Raw genomic sequence first — 19,652 nt, 5'->3', positions numbered from 1 at the left:
GGACTGATAGGCGCAGTTCCCTGGCTAGTGGTAGGCCTGACGGTAGGCGCAGTTCCAACACTGGTAGTCGGCCTGATAATAGGCGCCGTTCCAACACTGGTAGTCAGCCTGATAGGCGCCGTTCCAACACTGGTAGTCAGCCTAATAGGCGCCGTTCCAACACTGGTAGTCAGCCTAATAGGCGCCGTTCCAACACTGGTAGTCAGCCTAATAGGCGCCGTTCCAACACTGGTAGTCGGCCTGATAGGCGCCGTTCCAAGACTGGTAGTCGGCCTGATAGGCGCCGTTCCAAGACTGGTAGTCGGTCTAATAGGCGCCGTTCCAATAGGAGCAGTCCCATGGCTGGTGGTGGGCTTGGGAAGAGGCGCAGTACCAGTTGGCTTAGACTCCCCAGTAGAAAAGCTAATGGGAGGAGGAGCAGGGGCCGTGCCAGTAGCCACTATCCTAGAATTAGAGACGATCTTAAACTGAAGGATACGCGGGCAGACTCTTACCAGGGATATTGGTGCCGACCAAGGTCCCGACTTTAGGCTCACCAGCAGGCTATAAAAATCGAACTTCATGTCAGCATGGGCAAGACCATCCGGGTCAGTATGGTTCCAGCATACCTCTCCGCCGCGGGCAATGACTCCCGCCAGAGCTGGGCCTGCAAAGGCCAGGAATGCAACACCTCCCTTGACCATCTCGATTATCGATACTCAGTCCGGTTTATAAAAGCGAACACCACAACACGACTTTTAAAGAAAACGAGAGTAAATTAGAACAGCGAGTGACTCCGAGATGTAAGACGAAAGAGAAACATAGACAGTCAAGGGAGCAGAAAATGTTGCCCTTTAAATCATTTCATTGTTGAATCTTCCTCCCGTTTCCGTGAGCACAGCTCGTGCATGATGGCGATAATGCCACAGTAGGATCCAATGAAAAACAGATCATGGCGCAATGGACGCTCGGTCCAGGAGAAAAAAGCTAGATTTGCTGCTCAACGCCAGTATCTAGCAAGCTACGTAGTAGATTAGAGTTAGGCAAACCACGGATGGTGAATGAACCGATGTAATGAGAGGAGGAGAGTCCTCTACTTGGATATTTTGTTGGGAGTGTCACATCCCGTCGTATCATTAAGAGCAAGGCCCACAATGCTCACATCAGGGTCTTCAGAGTGTTGACTTGAGGATTCAATTGATGAAAGAACATAGTGGTGGCGTCATCACTCCAATACGGAACTCCTGTGCACTACAGCAAGTTCCTCGTACCGAAATCCCTATGTAAAGCTCGTGAACAGCACCTATACAAAGAGAAATGGTTAACGAACGGCCGATTATTGCTCCAATCTCGCGGATGGCAACTGCCACGGCACTTTTCCATAGATTGACTACTAAACTGCCCCGCAAGCTGTAAGATACCTTAGACTTCCAAAGCATCTGCGGGCTTCAACAAGCTACCGGAGATGGTGGATACTCTGAATGTGTACTTCTGCAACGTTGCATTTGATAGGGTCCAGGGCGGTGGGGTAAACCCTGGAACTTCAGCGTGAAAGAAAACAAGGAAGAGAAGGATCACATCCAGCAGCTGGGGATGCTGCCACAGCATGTTGAGGCTGCTGTGGGTATCGTCAGGGAGTAACTGACAAGCATGAGGGGGTAGTGGGGGGATACCCTCTTGCTCACACTGAAGGAAATCAGTGGTTACCACATAAGGACCCAACTGGATTGGCCTGAGACAGGATGAATCAGCTAAGACATTGGTGAGTCAAGAGTACAGCACAGCCGGATCAGGCAAAGGAGGCCAACTGGGGCAGGATATAGATAAATTTAGTCTGTTGGATGAGAGCCTTCAGGTTCCGTCAGGCCCGATATCCATCCTCATGGGTCAGGGCAGTATACACGTCATCCATGCTGGATTACGAAAAGAGCCCAATGGAACAGCATAGCAGATACCGCAAACGGCCACGACACTACCAGGATGTTCCTGATCACGCAGGGGTGGACCCAAAGATGATGAGGTTGTAGTAGGCAAAGAAGTGGTTGTCGTCGTCGAGGCCATACTTCGGTACCTTGCTGAGTAATCGCCGTTTGCGGATGCTAATAGTCACGTGATAGACTAGTTCTTCTTCCCCAAAGCAGCAGCTCCGTTAGGGCTTAGGGCTGCCCGGGGAGCACGCCGATCGCGTTGGCAACGCGTCGCGACGCGTGGGGTTAATGAGTTGATGATAATGGATGTTGATCGAAGCGCTCATGCAACTCACCTCAGCTTGAGACACTACGTCAATATTCGGAATGCCTCACTCAGTATCTTCGCAGGACTCGCCCGCTGATCGCAAGGATGACGAACTTTTACCTGACGCTCCGCCTGCAGAAACAACCCCGGAAAATCAGGAGTCCAATGCAGCCGCAGGAGTGAAACTAGAAGACCTATTCAACGATGATGACGATGATGAATACCCAGCCTCTAGTGCACCAGAGACGAGAAGTGGTGTTACCTCTGCTCCGGAGTGAGTATACATGGGGTGATATATTCTGAGGGAAAGCATTAACCTGAGATTCACCAGACCTGCTGCTGCTCCGGGACCCCAGGTTGATACCGATACCATGCTTGCGTTCTATCAACGCCTCTTTCCCTTTCGCTACTTATTCCAATGGTTGAACCATGGCATTGTTCCTTCCCCGGACTTCGGGAACCGTGAATTCGCCCTTACCCTCCAAAACGATGCCTACCTTCGGTACCAGTCATATGCGACTGCGGATCTGTAAGTCGAAGAGCCCTCGATTGCCATGTTCCAGGACTCTAACGTTTCCAAATCATAGTTTCCGTAAAGATATTCTGAAGATGAACCCTTCTCGATTCGAAATCGGACCTGTCTACAACACGAACCCACGAGACAGGAAGACGCTCCGAGGTGGCCAGATGAAGCCGATCGCCAAAGAGTTGGTATTTGATATCGATCTGACGGATTACGATGACATCAGATCCTGTTGCGAAAAGGCAAACATCTGTAGCAAATGCTGGGCGTTTGTCACTATGGCAATGAAAGTTGTCGACACAGCGCTGCGCGAGGATTTCGGTTTCGAGCACATATTATGGGTCTATTCTGGTCGTCGTGGTGCCCACGCCTGGGTTTGCGACCCCCGTGCACGCAGCCTTCCAGATGATCGGAGAAGAGCCATCGCAGGCTACCTGGATGTCGTCCGAGGAGGCAATTCGAGCGGAAAGCGTGTCAATCTCAAACGGCCACTGCATCCCCACATGTCTCGCAGTCTCGAGATTCTGAAACCGTACTTCGCTCAAACTACGTTGGTGGACCAGGAAACGTTTGCTAGTTCGGAGCAGTCGCAACGTCTTCTTTCATTGTTGCCCGACAAGGGATTGAATGAATCCTTGCGGAAGCGATGGGAGTCATCGCCCGACCGCAGCAGTGCCAATAAATGGGCAGATATCGACGCCTTGGCCAAGACAGGCAAGAGCAGCACTCTCAACCCTACTACACTGCGAGATGCCAAGCAGGACATTGTTCTCGAGTACACATATCCGCGCCTGGATTCTGAAGTCAGTAAGAAGATGATCCACTTGCTCAAGAGTCCATTCGTCATTCACCCTGGCACTGGTCGCGTGTGTGTTCCGATAGACGCCCGAAAGGCGGAACAGTTCGACCCTCTCTCAGTACCTACGGTCACGGAACTGCTAGCGGAGATCGACGCATGGGATGCTGAGCATCCAAGCACCAATGCAGGTCCGGAGGTAGCAGATGGTGAAGGCAGTGTACCCGAATCTGATGCTAGGGGGAGTCGCAGGCTGCAAGACTATGAAAAGACGAGTCTAAAGCCGTACGTCGACTATTTCCGCTCATTCATTGCCGGCCTTCTCAAGGAAGAGCGTACGGGCAAGCGGGAAAGGAACGACGATGCGACTGAGGTCAAGACCGAGAGCATGGAGTTCTAGACATCTGAAGTCTGACGATTTTCTGTTGTTGCGTGTTTGACTTTGGTCGTTGGTTCGGATTAGCAAGTCGGATATGATACATTTATGGGGAGCGGTATTGGCGTCATTGTGCATTGCAAGGGTTGGACACGCTGGAGTTTACTCTTATATTTTTTAGGTCACTACAACCTTATCTTTCATTCCAAGTAAATTATCACTTTGACTTCTGCCATATCCTCAAGACAGTTTCTCGGCACATAGGCCGGACTATCAATCTAGGCTTCGTTGATTAGCATACGGAGCTCCGACGGGGAAGCTCGGCATGTCAACCTCAACCCCGCGCCGACGATGGTCTCAACTACTTCAAGATAGGCCTTGACTTGGTCATCAAGTCCAATCATGACACCAGGCAAACATGGCCGCAAACAACACCACCAGCCCGCTAGATGAGGGGTTCGATACCCTTGTACAGGAGACATTGAAATACTGGCACGTCCCAGGCATTGCAATCGCAGTTGTCGATGGTGATAACACCTGGGCTAAGGTGGGTGTCCTATAGACGCCAATTATCAATATAATAGACAGACCTCAAATACTGACGAACAAGCACAGGGCTACGGTATCGCAGCCTTCCCTTCCGAGCCTGTGACTCCCTCGACGCTCTTCTACGCCGGAAGCACCACCAAAGCCTTCACTGCAGCCCTGATGGCCACCATCGTCGAAGACAACGACACCTACCCCCAAGTGCACTGGGACACGCCCATCAGCCACCTCATCCGCGACGACTTCGTACTACATGACGAGCACGCAACGGAACACACCACCATCGAGGATGCCCTATCTCATCGCTCAGGCCTACCCCGTCACGACCAATCCTACGGCAACCGACTCAGCCGCGACACAGCCGTACGAACAATCGTGCGCCAACTCCGCCATCTCCCCCTAACCGCCCCTCCGCGCACCAAACTCCAGTACTGCAACCTCATGTACGTCGTCGCCTCTCATATCATCGAGACCCTCACCGGTGGAGAATGGCTAGGCGACACCCTAGCCCGCACCATTTGGCACCCCCTCGACATGAAATCCACCTTCCTTGACCTCAACGACGCCAAAGGATCCCCTCACCACCTGGCCCGGGGATACTACCATACCCCCAGTGCCAACGACAGCGACAGCGACAGCGACACTGACAACGACCCCAGCAATTACCACGAAGTCGCCTGGATGCCATTAGACGAAGTCTCCGGCGCCGGAGGCATCATCACCAACGTTCTCGACTACGCGAAATGGGCGCGCGCATTACTCCACCAAACCGAGCCCTTATCTCCAGCCGTGTACAAGGCGATCTTTGAACCACGAACTCTAGTGCCTTCCGAGGCGCCGTTCACGGGCCCGCGTGCATACGCTCTGGGCTGGTGGACGGGCGTATACCAAGGCGTGCAGTTCTTCGAGCATACGGGGGGCATGGATGCGTTTGGGGCGGAGATAATTCTGTTCCCGAGTTTGAAGTACGCGGTGATTTTGTTGGCGAATACAGCCGGCACGTCGAATTATGCGCAGAAGGCGCTGGCGTTTCGGTTGGTGGATGAGAAACTTGGTGTGCCGGTTGAGAGGAGGTTTGATTGGAATTCAAAGTATGTTTTTGTGTCAGAACTTGAATCTGTCGAGATTGGAGTCTCATTACGGAAGGGGGAGTTATGCTAACGGTTTTCTTTTCTAGAAATATGGCTCACATTGAAGAGGAGAAGAAAAAGGCCCTTGATGCTATTCATAAGGTTCCTGCGCCGGTGATACCGACCTCGCTGGAGCTACGAGAATATGTTGGAACGTATGTGCATCCGGGCTATCAGACTGTCGAGATCTATCTGGATCAGTCGGAGAAGATACCACGCGCTGACCGGGATCGGATGACTTGGCCGGAGTATTTGAGCTTTAAGCATGTCAATGGGGAGCATTTTCTCGCTATATCGGAGCATATTGGAGACTTGGGGGCTTTCTTTCCTGAGGTGTATGCGGCTGAGTTCCGGATCGGGGAGAAGGGGAAGCCATGCGCCCTTGGGGTGGCATGGGAGAAGACTATGAAAGAGAAGATATGGTTTACGCGGTCGGATTAATGTTACAGCCAAAAATGTCTTGGTGCAGAGAGGGGGAGTATCAATCATTTCAACAGTGTTACCTTGCGAGGTTCAACTGAGCATCTACTATTAATATACATGAGCACACTGCGAAGAAACAGTGGCATAATTATTGAAACATGATTCCGATATTTTCATGACGGGGTTGTCATAGCCTTATTAAAGTTTGAAAAAGATCATCCACATTTAAGCGGAAACGAAGTTCTTGACGTCTGTGGATAGGGTTAGCAAAGTGTCAACTACAATAAGCCTATTTGGGTGTTACGTACTCTCGAGCCAGCGAACGTACTCCTTCTGCTCCTTGACCTGGATGTAGTCGGGGATCATGTTGGCAAGCTCGGCGTTGATGCCCCTCTCGTCGAGGTAGCGCTCGAGGAAGGTCTGCAGGTCCTCATCGAGGTTCTCGAAGGGAGGACCAGCGTACATGCTCTGCCTTGTCCAGTCCTTCTCGGCAGTCTGGGCGTGGGCCAGGTCGGACTTGTTGAAGTAGGAGACCTCCTCAATCTGGAACAGGCCGTCCTGAGCAACAGTCTGGATCAGGAGGGCGCCGTTGCTGGGCTTCTCAACGGTGATGTTGACACGGGCAGGGAAGCTGGGCTCAAGGTCGCGGTCCAGTTCATCAGCCTCGCGGTCAGCGGGAGCAACACGGTCCTCGGGGTGCTGAGAGACGTTGCCGGAGCGGCCCTGGTTGACGGGCTGGTGGCCACCGAAGTCCATCTCATCGAGGGCAGCGTCGTCGAAGTCCTCCTGCTCGCTCAAGTTCTGGAGGTCGGCGACGGTGAAGGTGAGGCGGATCCTAGAAAAAGAGTAAGCCGTTAGAAGGAGAAGTCTCGGCGAAAAAGACCGTTAGCAAGGTTTCTTACTCTTCGTTGCCGAACTTCTTCGTCAGGACAACCTCCTGCTCACCAGGAACATCCTTGACCTGCATACCAGTATATTAGCTTTGATCGAAGGCTTGATTGATTTCTATCGATGAGCGTACCTCCCAAGAGTTGTTCTGAAGAACATACTGGATGTTCTGGACGGAGGACTCAAGGTCCTCAAGGCCGGAAGCCTTTTCGTGCTTCAGTTCGTCCTCAAGCTTGGCGACGAGCTCAACATCACCTATAGTAATTCAATGGCCCCGTTAGCATGATTCTCTCGAATACTTGTACTTGTGAGTGGACACCAGAGCTCTGCCTCATTCTGCCGGGAAAAGAAAAGCACAAAACGAGACTCATTCAATCGCAGTTCTCTTGGTATTTTTCCTTATAAGCAAGTAACCCATATAATCTTACCTTCGGCAGGGGACTGCTTGAAAGCGCGGGACGTCGAGAAAGCAGCATAGGAAGGTCTCGTAATCTGCTTCAGAGAAGACTGGAAGGCATTCTTGGGGACCGCGGACACCGGCCGGGAGATGGCGGAGCGGGAAGAGACAGCGACAGAGCGCGAGATAGTGCGAGGCACAGAGCGAGCGAGAGTGCGAAGGGACATCATTTTGAAGGATTGAGGATGAAGGTGAAGAGTTGAAGAAAAAGAGGAAGAAATGGACGGATGATGAAGGATCGGAAAAGAAGACGAGCTGATGATGGATGATGTTACCGCCCGCCAAGACTGGAGCTCTGCAATGAACTGCCAGACCAATCACGGGCCGCAATACTGGACTCATGCCATGCACAGCATTTCGCCATCATGAGGTTACAAGTCATGGCTTGGATGATTACTGTGAGAAGCATCGTTACTGTCCTCGAGACATTCACAACATTAAACAGCTACAAGTAATGATTCAACAGCTTTTTGTAGATATCTATGTGCAATCATAACGCCGTTATGCCATCCATCTCCGTGCATACTGCAAATCCTCCGATCTCCCAAAACGAAAACGCAGAAAGAAAACTGGAACTTTTGATGTCTCATGACATGCCCTTCGGTGGGAATGCTGAAGGCTGTTTCGCTCCATCCTTCGTGATGCGAATGAATTTCATTGTGCTCAATCCAGACCAATCTCCGTTCCACGAGGCGAGGGCCTTGAGTACACCCTCATCGCTAAAGTCGGGCATCCAAAATCCCGTCTTAAACTCGCGATTCTCAACGTCCGTTCGCTGCAACAACGCTTCTTCCCGCTTGCTGGGTGGCCTGCCTTTCCGCCTCTCGCTCTGTAGTTGTTCGATTTCGGGCACGCTGCGGTTAATGTATCTATAGTAGCCATCGTAAGTATATGCGATCATCACGATGGACAAACGGCATGACACACCTGACTACAATATCCTTCATTTCCTCCTCTGACATGGGAGCTTGACCTTCCGGGATAGTCTCGTGGAAATAGGCAATCCGTTCCACTAACAGGTGAAGAGTTAGTCATCGCAATATCAAATCACAGAATATTAACGGAAAATGCCATACCATATGTCTGTCTGGCCCGCGACATATTGGCAGAGACACGAGCGACTCGATCATCTCTGGCAGTGGCTCGGCGCAGTCTTCTGGCATCTCTGCTGAACTCGTGAAGAGCCTCAACAGCGCCTCTCTTCTTGGCAATATGCTTGGTAACTTTCTGGAATGTCTTCGGCATGGTGGGCGACTTGCTCGATCAGCTTCTTGGCTCCTTCCACAACGAATGACCAGAGATTTTCGATCCGACAGTCAAAAATTGAAATTCGTCTTTTGCGGAGGATTTCTTTTTTTCCGGCAGAATCTTAAGGCGGTGATGTGGAGTGACGGCACCGCCTCGGCAAGGCCAATCAGGACAGTGGATGGATGGGGCCTCCCCATCGCGTTCCTTGCGCGTCAGAGGGACCAGGGAGGTAGCATTCCAATCTTGTTGTCTGGGTCATCCTCATTTCGCGACTGTTTAGGTGATGGTTAGGCCCGGTGCATGCAACTGAGCACTAATGTCCTCTAATTCCCATGTTCGTCGTCAAAATTGACCCCTAAGCACCAACAGACACCAGTTGATGTCTGTTTCGGCGGTGCTACTTCCTACAACCAGGAGTATCCGGTCTTGATAGGACGCTGACAATGGGCATTAAAGGTATTTCACTGATTGTCCTTGACTCACGAAGTACTAATTTGACTCACCCACTTTATAGGGCTTCATGGCCTACTCAAATCAATCCAGAAACCATGCCACCTAAAAAAGTTCAGTGGACAGACCCTGGGAATCGATGCATATGGATGGCTACATCGAGGCACTGTCGCTTGTGCGGTGGACTTGGTTTTGGAAAGACCTACTAGGAAGTATGTTCAAAATTAACAAGGTTGTTTGCCATCACCCCTTTCTCACAGCATCGCAGACACATCGACTTCGTCTTAAACCGAGTCCGCATGCTCCTCTACTTCGGGGTAACTCCATACCTTGTGTTCGACGGTGATGAGCTGCCAAGCAAGGCTGGTACCGAGGTGGAGCGTCAGAAGAGACGGCAGGACAGTAAAACCCTCGGCTTGGAACTCCAGCGGAAGGGGCGGATTGCAGAGGCATACCAGGAACTGCAGAAGGCCGTCGACGTCACGCCCTTGATGGCGCGCGAGTTAATAGAGGAGCTGAAAAAGATAGATGTCCAATACGTCGTGGCTCCATACGAAGCAGACGCGCAACTGGCTTATCTGGAACAACAAGGCATTATTGCCGGTATCATTTCAGAGGATTCTGATCTGCTCGTCTTTGGCGCGAAACGGTTGTTATCCAAGCTCGACCAACATGGCGACTGCATTGAGATCAATCGTGCGGACTTCTCGGCCTGTCGAGAGGTAAGTCTGATCGGATGGACAGACGATGATTTTCGGCGGATGTGCATTCTCAGTGGCTGCGATTATCTTCCCAACATTGCACGCCTAGGGTTGAAGACAGCCTACCGAAGCATTCGGAAGTACAAGAACGTTGAGAGGGCGTTGCGGATGCTTCAATTTGACGGGCAATACCACGTTCCCTCTGATTACCTGGACAACTTCAGACAGGCAGAGCTTACGTTCCTCTATCAGAGGGTATTCTGCCCGAAGGCTGGGAAATTGGTCACTTTAACAGCGCCTGAGGCCGATGTCAAGTTGGAAGACTTGACATTCATCGGTGCTGATGTGGAGCCTGACATTGCGGTTGGGGTTGCTCGTGGCGATCTGGACCCGACGACCAAGGAACGTCTTGTACTCAAGCCATCGCTCGCAGATAAACCGGCCAATAAGAGGCTGACCAACACCATAAGCCGTCGACAGACCCTGGGCTCCTCTGCTGAACTCAAGCCCAGCAAACCCATCAATTCCTTTTTCACCCCCAAGCGCGTTCCCCTGGCGGAGTTGGACCCGAATAGTCTCAGTCCCTCTCCCAGCCAACAACGGCTTCTACAACGCCATGCTAACAGCTCTTGGGACAGTGTCCCTGCACCATCACGACCTGCACTAGTAAGATCTGCGTCATCAGTCGGATCGTCAAATCGGGCTTCTAGTCCTTTGATCAGAAGTGTCGAGCGCAATGCCTTCCTGGCGCATGCCTCCAGAACATCGAATTTGCAGCCTGCTAAGCGGCAGCGACTATGTTCTGATGCGGAGGAAGCCAATCTCCCGAATCCGCCGGACACCCGCAGCAGGTTCTTTTCCGGTAGTGTTGACGATGCTAGTCCAAGCGCACAGAAGGTCACCCGCACAAAGAAGGCGCGCAAGTCTACCTTGGACGTTTTCTCCGATGACTCTGCCGAAGACCTCATGACACAGCTGCCAGACCCGAGCCAGGAGGCTAAAACCCCCAATGGTGAGGCGCGGACAATTGGTGATATCAATTTATCCTCTATCGACGGCAGGTCCATTCAGACGCCCGATGCAGTTGTTTCTGAGTCCAGTGCTTTTGAGTCCCCTGCGGACCACTGCAAAGAGCAAACTCACGAGCAAAATCCCTCCATTGCTGAAGAAGTTAAGGAGAAGACGTCGAATGCTGTTGGCGAGGGTTCCACACCGGACCTTTCGACTAATGCAAAGTCTACGACACTTTCAAAGTACGTCTTTGAAGCTGGGAATTCCTGTGTGGGCTCCCGAAGTGATACACTCGGCGGTAAGGGTCACCAGTCATTTTCCTTGAATGAGCACACGGCGACTACTGGAGTGCGGCACGGCTCGTTGGGAACTCCTCTCAGACGTCAGCGGACGACACCGTTGCAACGGTTGGGCCAAAGCGCCTTGGCTCGGTCTCGGTCATTCCATTGTGTTTCCCCCTCCCTGCCAGCACTTGGCGCCTCGAAAACACGGACCAAGAGCCCTATAATCACAAAGCTTGACCTCAACCCTGCGCGAAATCTGGCAACACCCAGTCAAGGCAGTGAAGACATGATAATTCCGGATAGTGAAGATGAAGAATCCGAGGGCGAGACCCGAGCCGCAGTGGGACTTGCCTCGTTTGATGTGCGACGATTCTCGTTCGTGGGTAAATAGAATCTTGTTCTCGAGCTGCAAATTACATCTTACACGTTGGCATTCTTTGGAAGCACCTTTCATGCGAGAAACTGGTTCCACTCGCTCTCAATTGATGTGAAAGTCTCTTTCTGGATTTTATTTTATGGCATCCACGTCGCACCGCTTGATTTGTCTATACATATGACCGCGACTTTTATATGCGCTCGTCAGGGCTGTGTCTTGGAGACATAGGCTTGGACATCTGCTCCCATTCTGGGTTCTTACAGCTTTTGCTTATACTTGGCCGTTCCTGGAAGAGTTGGTAGGCTTTCAGTGACGGGGGCATGTGAAGAATGTTCTCTAGCTTTCCAGCGCTCTACACATAGCACATTGAGGAATAAATTATACAAAGTAGAAATATACCTATTCAATAAAGCATTTGACTGCCGTGACCATAGACCTGAGCTAGGAAATGTATATAGTAGTATGAACTAATCCCAGGGTGACGGGGCTTGTTAGCAATGAGGTGATCCAGTGGCAGGAGTGGCCAACATGTTTGTTTCCTTTTAGAATGAGTGGACTTGACAGAATAAACTTTTCTAGTCCAGCACGCGGGGAGCCACCATCTCGCAGCACTTGAAAGTCCACCAATTGAGACGATCGTTGGTAGCCACAGAGTAACGCCGCTACTACTGGATAGTTCTTGGTTATGCAAGGGTTCCTGTGTTCTCCATGCAGTAAGGAATTTAGAGATGGCAAGTATTAGTATCATTCAGTATATTTCAGTAGCATGTCACTACTAAATAGTAATAGTGCTACTGCTACTAGGAAAAAACTGCCAATGGGAGACTACAATCCTTCTTGGAGGTTCTACTACTGGTACTACTACTTTTAGTGACCAAGATCGTTTCTAATATATATATTTCGAGCGCTACACGACCCGACTGCGAGTCATATTGCAATTGCGGCTATGATGAAGATAAGAAGGAGGCTAGAATAAACTCTAAAATAGTATCTGCAGTGCGAGGTGTGGGCAGATATAATTAGAAAATGAACCGAACTCAATATAAAGCAAGGTACCGATGGAGCGAGAGCTTTGAAGCTGATTTTGTGTTTCTTGAATTGGAGGCTGGACCGATCAGGTGCCGATAAGCCAGTGGGGCTGATCCGATCAGGCTAGCGTTATCGGTGGAGACGATCAGCCTTCCCGATCTGGACAAGCGCCAGTAACGGGGCAGAAAGCAGCAGGCGGTGAGGGATGGTTACCGGGGAACGGGAGGCGGGCCAACGCGGTAAACAAAAGACCAGTGGCCCAGCCTCCCCCATTGGGCCGTCTTCCGCCCGTCAGTTGTATACGCCCTTCCCAGCCTCCTCGATTATCACCACCATCATCGCCATCGTCATCCACCTACCGCCGCGCAATTTGAGGTTTTCGGAGGATTCGTTCAGCTACGAGCCCTTTCTCCCTCTCCCTCTCCCTTTCCCTCTCTTGCCCTTCCCCATCTTCCCCCCCTACCATCTTCCACTTGCCTCTTTTCGGCATACTGCAACCCATCTATCTCAACCCACAAGACCGATTCGTTACTTTTTCTTCTGCATTCTGACTGCCCTTAGATCTGTCAGGGTCCAACGTGGGACAAGGGAGTCGTCCATTCTTTCGATCTCCTGCATTGACACATTCCCACTTCTCCATCGCCCACGAGATCCGTCACATTCCATTCCACCCATATCGGCGCTCTTCCTCACCAAGTACGCGCTCCGCCTCGCAACCTCATCGACGGTCGACTCGGGTCCCTGTCCCTGTCACAACATCAATACCGCTCGTCGTCGGGTGGTGTCCGACAGAGTGAGCCGCACCGGACACTTAGTACTCCTTCTCGGAGTCCCGAGAAGCGAGTTGGACTTGATAGAAAGAGAAAGACGAAGAACATATTGCCCTAGATGCCGGGAATAGCAGCCAAGATACCCCGTATGTCCGCACCACGTGCCTTCAAACTGGATGTTTTCCTAGCATTACTGACAACTGAGCTGTAGGGGTACTGCAGTTGGTCGGGTACCACCATGTGTTGATGATAATCATCGCCGTGGCGATCATCCTACTATGTGAGCAGTCATTTCCAAGCTCCATCCAAGAATGTGACTAACTCAGTCCCAGCGTTACTCTTAGCCGGATGTTCATCGTCCTCCCCGCAGATTCCCGATATCTTCCTGATCTCCATGTACTATCAGCGCTACACACCAACTTTTAATCTCGCCCAGGTAGATCCCGGGGTGGTAACAGCAACCGCAAATATCGTGGGAGGGGCCGAGATGGAAGTCCGCGTGGGTTACTTTGGCATCTGCGTGCAGCCAGACGCCGGATCCTACATCTGCAATTCGAATGCGACAGCATTAGCGGAGATTGTCACAGTCGACCAAGACCCTTTGAACCTGATCTGGGTAGCATCAACATTCAAGGACGCAGTCGTCTTCCCGTATCTCCTGTACGCTCTCATCTTCCTTCCCCAGCAACGTATTTTGACTGACTCTTTCGGTGTAGGATCCTTGCCGTCATTCTGGCTTTCTTCTGCTTCGTTATTCTCGCCACCTTCCCTGGATGGCACGACGAGCTAGACCCCAGCGGTTCCGAAATCGAAACCAGACCGATTCCATCGCGGCCTGTATCTCAAGCAGCATTAGCCTTGACTTTTGTGTCCTCGGTCTTCGTTCTTGTCTCGGTACTATGGCAGCACACCGCGTCCGTAGCCGCCAGCACAATAGTCCAGGATCTGGGCAATGGAAGTGTCAAGAGTGGCGTGGGTACATCTGCCATGGTTCTCGGCTGGTTCGGATTCGGACTTCTGGTGGTCGTGACGATAGGACTGCTAGTGATGATTCTGAGCGTCAAACTGATCCAGCAGTTGACCGACTAGCATAATTCGTTGCACTATCTTTTCTTTCATGTGTTTTTGCCGCATTATATCCGCTTGGATTTGTTTTGGTTTCTTTCCCCCGGACATATTACACCCCGATTCCCCTCCCCCGACGACACGACACGAATACACACGACCAGCACAACAAAACGAATAATCACGACCAAACCCCCACACCTTCCACCCCTCAACCCCGAAACGAATGAATTGTTATGGAATCTTTCACGGCACACGGATTATGGATATGGATTACTATGGACTACAATGACTATGGATATGGATATGGATATGGAAATACGGAAATCATGAAGAAATGCATAATGAGCATCATCGTCATCACCATCACCATGATAACATATTTGAGACCGTCTTTTTTTGAAAAATGTCTCGCTCGGCTGAACAAAGATTATATTTTACTATATGTTGAAAGCCAAATGATTGATTGATTGATTGACTGATTGGTTCACTACCACCTATTCCCCCGTTTTCTCTTATTGATTGTTTTTTATGTACATTCTGTCAGTTCTTGACTTGGATTGTGTTTATGGATGGACGTTATTTATCATTATGGTTAGTATTGAAGCTTGTGCATGTATAAAATGGTTATATGGTTTTACGATTGATTGAATGATTGATTCTGAGTGACATGGTTTGGATTTATCTAGCAGTTAGGCAGATTTTCATGTAAGTAAATGCAAAAAATGCAAACGCACAATATACATGATGAGCATGTGCATAGGCAAGTATGATTCAGTAAGAAGGCATATACTATTGCATTCATTATAATACGTCTCAATCTCCCCCGGGTATAATAAGCGATATACTTTTGTACGATGCGCGGAATGAGAGCCCTCAAATCATGATCATCGTCAAGAAACAAGATGGAAAAACCATTAAAATACCACACCCAAGCACTGGCACCATGCATACATAATCAAATATCATGTCTCGCGTACTTACTCGCCATCCTCAACCTTTTCCCATACTTCAACAGCACAAACGGATACGGCACAAAAAGCACACACAAGCACCCAAGCAAGGTACACGCCCATCCCACGCCCAGATTATGGAACATAGCTGTAGCGAACAAGGGGAACCCAGCCCCAAAGGACGAGCGCAGGAAATCATTCCCTGCGAGCACGGACGCCGCATACTTGGGATACGCGTGCGCCTGGTAGCAGAAAATGCAGTTGAAAATAAGACAACCACCGAGGGCGAAGAGCATGGACGCGATAATCGGCACGATCCAGTGCACGGAGGCGAATTGGCCTGTCCAGCCGAACCAGAAGAGGGAAATCGGCAGTGCGAAACATCCGACGCAGGCGGGTGGAAGCTGCATTTCGGGAGGAATGTTCCAGTTCTCGTCAAAGTGTTTGGCTTGGTATTTGTATTTCCACCAGAAGTAGCCAGGAATTGTGATGCCGCAGGTGCCGACGAGAATACCGAGGAAGGCGAGACCGCTTTGGCCAGTGTTGAAGCCGTGGATCTCACCAAAAACAATAGGGAAGGCTTCAAACCAGATGTAGAGAATGCCGTAGATCAGGGCGATATAGAGGTTCATGAGTAAGACGATGGGTTCGACGAAGCAAAGTTCGAATGGGCGGACCAGGGCTTCGAAGATAATGTCCTGTGCGGTTCAGTGTTACTATTAAGACTATACAGATTGTAGGAGGCAATCAAGTGCTTACTTTTGACTTCATGTTGGCGACCTCGATCTCAGCTTCGCATCGGTAGTTGGAATTGCCTGTGATCTGGCGGACGCGACGAGCTCGGCGGTAGAGGAGGTTGGGTGCATATGTTTCGGGGAGGAAAAAGAAGAGGAGAACAAGGGCAAATCCAGAGACCCAGAGGAGCTGCCATATGGTCCATGTCCATCCTTTTGCTTGTGCAGCGAAACCGCCTACCAAAGGACCCAGGACTGGTGCAGAGATGGCAAACGCTCCCCATATGATAATCATATAGTCGCGCATCTTGGGATTCCAAATATCCCCCATGGATGCTGCGCCAGTGGCCAAAACCGGAGATCCAAGGAAACCAGTAAGGAATCGAAAGGCCAGAAGCATTCCGAAATTAGTGGCATAGATGACGGCAAATTCGAAGAAGACGAAGACGAACAGTGTAAGGACGTACGTAGGGCTTCGACCGACTGGGGGTAGTTCCGACAAGGGAGACCAGACCATTGGGCCTATCATGCAATTAGTTTCCGTCATTCCAATTTCACTAAGAATCATGACAGATGCTGCTAGCACATACCCAAGCCATATCCCAGGACAAACAGGGTCAGCCCCAACGTGGCAGCTACTCTGCTCACTCCGAACTGCTCACATACGCCGGGGATGCCGGGTGTGTATATCGCGGAGCCGATGTAGATTGCGAACGTCAGAAGCCAGATTAAGCTACTAACGAACAGCTTCTTGAAGGTGCTCCAGTTCTGCGGATTCTATATGCGCGTCAGCACCCAATCACGTTATTGCATACAAGACGGAGACAGTGCACCAGGTCTATACGTACCTCAGGATCATCTGGCCCGCTCCAGTCGATGACAAGGGATGCATCAGGATTCGGATGTGCCCCTTCTCCCCCATCATGTCTAGCTGTCAATGCAGATGATAATCGACGTGACGCTCTGGACGCCTGCGAAAGAACAGTATAGAGACCCAGGTTTTCCTGATCACTTTCAGATGCTGCTGCTTCTTCATCCTTCACCTGTTTCTCTGTCTTCAGGTACTCCGTCCACATGCCCGTATCATTCTCTTCGGGGTAACGCAGCCATCTCTTTCCGCTGAAGATGCGTACTAGCTTCCCAAATGCTGAATCTCGAATGGTTTCCATGATGTGGGTGGGCTAGTCGATCTCGCGGGCCCAAATGAAGTACAGGTACAATGATTTTACATCACCATAGTCCATCGGCGGAGACATCTCTGCTTTATAGGAACAGTGGCAGTCTTCAGCTATGAAAGTGGTCCTCCGGTCAAAACGTAACTCTAAAGATAGTTTAACAGGCGAATGTCCAAGCCATAGCCGTAATGCCGGCTCTAAGACCGTATATCCGATAGAAAGGCCTGGAGCTATCAGCACCTAAAAGGACTTTGCTCCCTCGGATTTAGCTGCAAGTCTGGACTCTGATCCCTGACATGACTTCATTCGTGTCCGAGACGAACCGTAGCACGTCACCTCTTGACGAGCTGCATCGCAGATTTCTGAGACTCCATGGCCGTGACGTCACGACTTGGTGAACTTTCCGGGGTCATCGCGGCAGAAAATTCATCACACGAAAACTGGCCAGCTGACAACTGGGCAATAGATAGTTGCTGGTTTGTATTTACGATTTCTTCTTATCGGGTGTTGGACTAATGCATAAACTGTGTTCAGCTTGTATAGTACTACAGCCACTGTGTCAGGCTAGCCGATCCAGACGCGGAAGCTACTCACATCAAGACCATCACAGCCAGCCCAATTCTTTCAGCATCCGCATTTTCAAAGCAAACCTGGAAAGTTGGATCTCACGCGCGACCCGGAGTTCCCGGCCCACGGATTGGCATGATGGCGATCATGGATTAAGGTTCTGCGGATCTAGCAAGCTTCCGGAGGAGACGGCTCCAGTTGCTGTTAGCTAAATAGACAGCCCATGATGCCTGGTTATAGTCCCCTAGTACTGTAACAATTTTCATCGACAGCAACCCATTGATACTCTTGATTAACTCTCCTGCCTGGATAAATCATTGTAGGCAGTGACCAGCGCAATCCATGCCCGCCGAACACTTTACGCGACGGTGTAGAATATCTTTTCTGTCGTTTTTGTACTAATCTGGTGCCGCATCGGATGACAGTAAACCCGCAATAGGATAATTAATCCACGATGCTGGAAAGACAGCCTTGGTATTGGTGAGCTATTGCTTTGAAAACGATATTGATTGATTCAATTGAACCAGAAAGAAAAAACGAACGATGCAACTCACAGTAGTACTAATGAATGAGGAAGGTGGGAACCAGCGGCATCCCCATTTACCTCGACACCTCGCCACGCGTACCAAAGCGGCAGGCATCTCCCGCCTGGCCAAACGAGGAAGGCACGCGCCAGTATTCAAAGGGTAACTATCTGGAGAAAAAAAAACGAAAAAAAGGAAAAAAATTCCAGGATACTGGTAGGTAAGGCAATGTCACAAATATAGTTATTATAATGCAGCTTGATTGGGAGTTGCACTACATGAAGATCCTCTGTATGGAGTGGATATATATTATCCATAACATAACCACTAGCTGGATGATTCCTCTAGTATAGACTAAATATGTCTTTCTAATACATGTAGATTATAGCTTATAGTAATATGTGAAGGTTGAGACGTCTATTATACTAGATTTGATTTAATAGAGCCACTGGCTAGTAGTCATACGGGCTAATATAACGTATTTATCAGTGCCACTATAGTTAATACTAGTATTGATCTATAGTATTTCAAGTGCTAGGAGTAGTACTACTAGATGATACTGAATGATGATACAGTTTGTATGCTCCACCATACCTAGTATCATCTTATACCCTACCATCACATTGTCATTTGGAATATCAAAGGAAGACCGAATGGAAGTAGCATCCATTTATTTACCATCCCATCCATTTATTATTTACAGTTCTTGATTTACTTGACAGAGCTTACTCCGAATGCTAGACCTGAAGCTCACCAATTGGAGAACCGCCGATCAGACGTACTGAAGTGAAACATAACTGATTCAGATCTGTACGAGGTGGGGGGTTGACCCATGCCAATGGCGCTTCGTAGATTGCACGAGCGACGAGGCTATCTCGGTATCTGTTTTGGTTTCTCTGCGTATGCAGCTTATATGAAAACCAATACTGCCATTTGCATGGTCCACACAGAATCAGGATTGTAAATTGGAAGGCGTGTATATGCTGCATACTGAAATCCCAGCATGCAATCATGGAATACATTATGTACAGCACACGTAGATATCACCAACATACTACTTCCACGTAGTTCCATAGAAAGCAATACTATTATTGACATCATAGGAAATTTTCAAGTATATCAACCGCAAAAGAAAGAAACGAAAAATGGACTGAATTGGAGGACATCATCTTTGTTACATATAGTACTACCTCCGGACATACACCAAATGGTAGGCACGATGGCAGAGGCAGTGGAGATGATATTATGTTCATTGTTGAAGAGGATCGAGGGACAATCAACTTGAATCTCATGTGGTATCTATCAAATATCTTGGAAATACTCAATGGCTGATCTCTGCATCTTGCGGCAGAATGATCGGATGTGCAATTGTGGTGCATAATCCTGGTGGCAGTGTATCATTTATGGATATC

General features: G+C 49.9%; 9 protein-coding genes across 9 annotated transcripts; 4 read left to right on the top strand and 5 right to left on the bottom strand.

The window, feature by feature from the left end:
* On the bottom strand, window positions 1-1,055 carry ASPBRDRAFT_585919 (uncharacterized protein; the record flags this gene model as incomplete). The annotated part of the gene is made up of 3 exons (XM_067627928.1): window positions 609-1,055; window positions 495-543; window positions 1-439 (listed from the first exon to the last, which is right to left on the bottom strand). Coding segments are annotated over exons 1-3 (563 nt in total), but the record flags the coding sequence as incomplete, so codon positions are not given.
* A 1,218-nt stretch (window positions 1,056-2,273) lies between these two features.
* On the top strand, window positions 2,274-3,933 carry ASPBRDRAFT_126035 (DNA primase subunit PRI1; the record flags this gene model as incomplete). Its single annotated transcript, XM_067617840.1, has 3 exons — window positions 2,274-2,488; window positions 2,546-2,743; window positions 2,802-3,933. 3 exons carry the CDS (start codon window positions 2,274-2,276, stop codon window positions 3,931-3,933), a joined length of 1,545 nt encoding a protein of 514 aa, XP_067479304.1.
* Window positions 3,934-4,327: 394 nt separating this feature from the next.
* ASPBRDRAFT_126486 (uncharacterized protein) lies at window positions 4,328-6,026 on the top strand (the record flags this gene model as incomplete). Its single annotated transcript, XM_067617871.1, has 3 exons — window positions 4,328-4,456; window positions 4,525-5,546; window positions 5,633-6,026. The coding sequence occupies 3 exons, from the start codon at window positions 4,328-4,330 to the stop codon at window positions 6,024-6,026; spliced, it is 1,545 nt and encodes a 514-aa protein (XP_067479303.1).
* Window positions 6,027-6,233: 207 nt separating this feature from the next.
* ASPBRDRAFT_196173 (MAM33 family protein) lies at window positions 6,234-7,523 on the bottom strand (the record flags this gene model as incomplete). The annotated part of the gene is made up of 5 exons (XM_067620954.1): window positions 6,234-6,259; window positions 6,317-6,843; window positions 6,911-6,969; window positions 7,030-7,151; window positions 7,325-7,523. 5 exons carry the CDS (start codon window positions 7,521-7,523, stop codon window positions 6,234-6,236), a joined length of 933 nt encoding a protein of 310 aa, XP_067479302.1.
* Window positions 7,524-7,818: 295 nt separating this feature from the next.
* On the bottom strand, window positions 7,819-8,710 carry ASPBRDRAFT_43450 (translation machinery-associated protein 16). The gene is made up of 3 exons (XM_067624999.1): window positions 8,430-8,710; window positions 8,281-8,365; window positions 7,819-8,222 (listed from the first exon to the last, which is right to left on the bottom strand). Exons 1-3 carry the CDS (start codon window positions 8,596-8,598, stop codon window positions 7,940-7,942), a joined length of 537 nt encoding a protein of 178 aa, XP_067479301.1. The 5' UTR covers window positions 8,599-8,710; the 3' UTR covers window positions 7,819-7,939.
* Window positions 8,711-9,044: 334 nt separating this feature from the next.
* On the top strand, window positions 9,045-11,438 carry ASPBRDRAFT_196171 (putative exonuclease; the record flags this gene model as incomplete). The annotated part of the gene is made up of 3 exons (XM_067620953.1): window positions 9,045-9,057; window positions 9,116-9,263; window positions 9,320-11,438. 3 exons carry the CDS (start codon window positions 9,045-9,047, stop codon window positions 11,436-11,438), a joined length of 2,280 nt encoding a protein of 759 aa, XP_067479300.1.
* A 1,796-nt stretch (window positions 11,439-13,234) lies between these two features.
* ASPBRDRAFT_585689 (Fig1 domain-containing protein) lies at window positions 13,235-14,417 on the top strand. Its single transcript, XM_067627924.1, has 4 exons — window positions 13,235-13,368; window positions 13,434-13,502; window positions 13,555-13,882; window positions 13,939-14,417. Exons 1-4 carry the CDS (start codon window positions 13,341-13,343, stop codon window positions 14,309-14,311), a joined length of 798 nt encoding a protein of 265 aa, XP_067479299.1. The 5' UTR covers window positions 13,235-13,340; the 3' UTR covers window positions 14,312-14,417.
* A 685-nt stretch (window positions 14,418-15,102) lies between these two features.
* On the bottom strand, window positions 15,103-17,177 carry ASPBRDRAFT_178061 (MFS transporter). The gene is made up of 4 exons (XM_067619873.1): window positions 16,823-17,177; window positions 16,565-16,751; window positions 16,000-16,496; window positions 15,103-15,938 (listed from the first exon to the last, which is right to left on the bottom strand). The coding sequence occupies exons 1-4, from the start codon at window positions 17,141-17,143 to the stop codon at window positions 15,246-15,248; spliced, it is 1,698 nt and encodes a 565-aa protein (XP_067479298.1). The 5' UTR covers window positions 17,144-17,177; the 3' UTR covers window positions 15,103-15,245.
* A 1,753-nt stretch (window positions 17,178-18,930) lies between these two features.
* On the bottom strand, window positions 18,931-19,495 carry ASPBRDRAFT_585657 (uncharacterized protein). The gene has a single exon (XM_067627922.1). The coding sequence runs from the start codon at window positions 19,260-19,262 to the stop codon at window positions 18,978-18,980; it is 285 nt and encodes a 94-aa protein (XP_067479297.1). The 5' UTR covers window positions 19,263-19,495; the 3' UTR covers window positions 18,931-18,977.
* Between the last annotated feature and the right edge of the window lie 157 nt (window positions 19,496-19,652).

This window comes from Aspergillus brasiliensis (assembly GCF_001889945.1).
Source record: "Aspergillus brasiliensis CBS 101740 unplaced genomic scaffold ASPBRscaffold_6, whole genome shotgun sequence".
NCBI lineage: Eukaryota > Fungi > Ascomycota > Eurotiomycetes > Eurotiales > Aspergillaceae > Aspergillus > Aspergillus brasiliensis.
Note: the sequence above shows the minus strand (reverse complement) of the source record. Positions and strands in the feature narration are given on the sequence as shown.

Excerpts from the sequence above, each read along its gene's own strand:
- ASPBRDRAFT_43450 (XM_067624999.1), bottom strand. The coding sequence starts at position 8,598 with ATGCCGAAGACATTCCAGAAAGTTACCAAGCATATTGCCAAGAAGAGA. Across the intron at positions 8,366-8,429 it reads GCGGGCCAGACAGACATATG|TGGAACGGATTGCCTATTTC; the intron begins GTATGGCATTTT and ends TTCACCTGTTAG. Across the intron at positions 8,223-8,280 it reads ATGAAGGATATTGTAGTCAG|ATACATTAACCGCAGCGTGC; the intron begins GTGTGTCATGCC and ends TGGCTACTATAG.
- ASPBRDRAFT_585689 (XM_067627924.1), top strand. The coding sequence starts at position 13,341 with ATGCCGGGAATAGCAGCCAAGATACCCC. Across the intron at positions 13,369-13,433 it reads AATAGCAGCCAAGATACCCC|GGGTACTGCAGTTGGTCGGG; the intron begins GTATGTCCGCAC and ends ACTGAGCTGTAG. Across the intron at positions 13,503-13,554 it reads CGTGGCGATCATCCTACTAT|CGTTACTCTTAGCCGGATGT; the intron begins GTGAGCAGTCAT and ends ACTCAGTCCCAG.
- ASPBRDRAFT_178061 (XM_067619873.1), bottom strand. The coding sequence starts at position 17,143 with ATGGAAACCATTCGAGATTCAGCATTTGGGAAGCTAGTACGCATCTTC. Across the intron at positions 16,752-16,822 it reads GCGGGCCAGATGATCCTGAG|AATCCGCAGAACTGGAGCAC; the intron begins GTACGTATAGAC and ends ACGCGCATATAG. Across the intron at positions 16,497-16,564 it reads TGTCCTGGGATATGGCTTGG|GCCCAATGGTCTGGTCTCCC; the intron begins GTATGTGCTAGC and ends ATTGCATGATAG.
- ASPBRDRAFT_585657 (XM_067627922.1), bottom strand. The coding sequence starts at position 19,262 with ATGTATTCCATGATTGCATGCTGGGATTTCAGTATGCAGCATATACAC.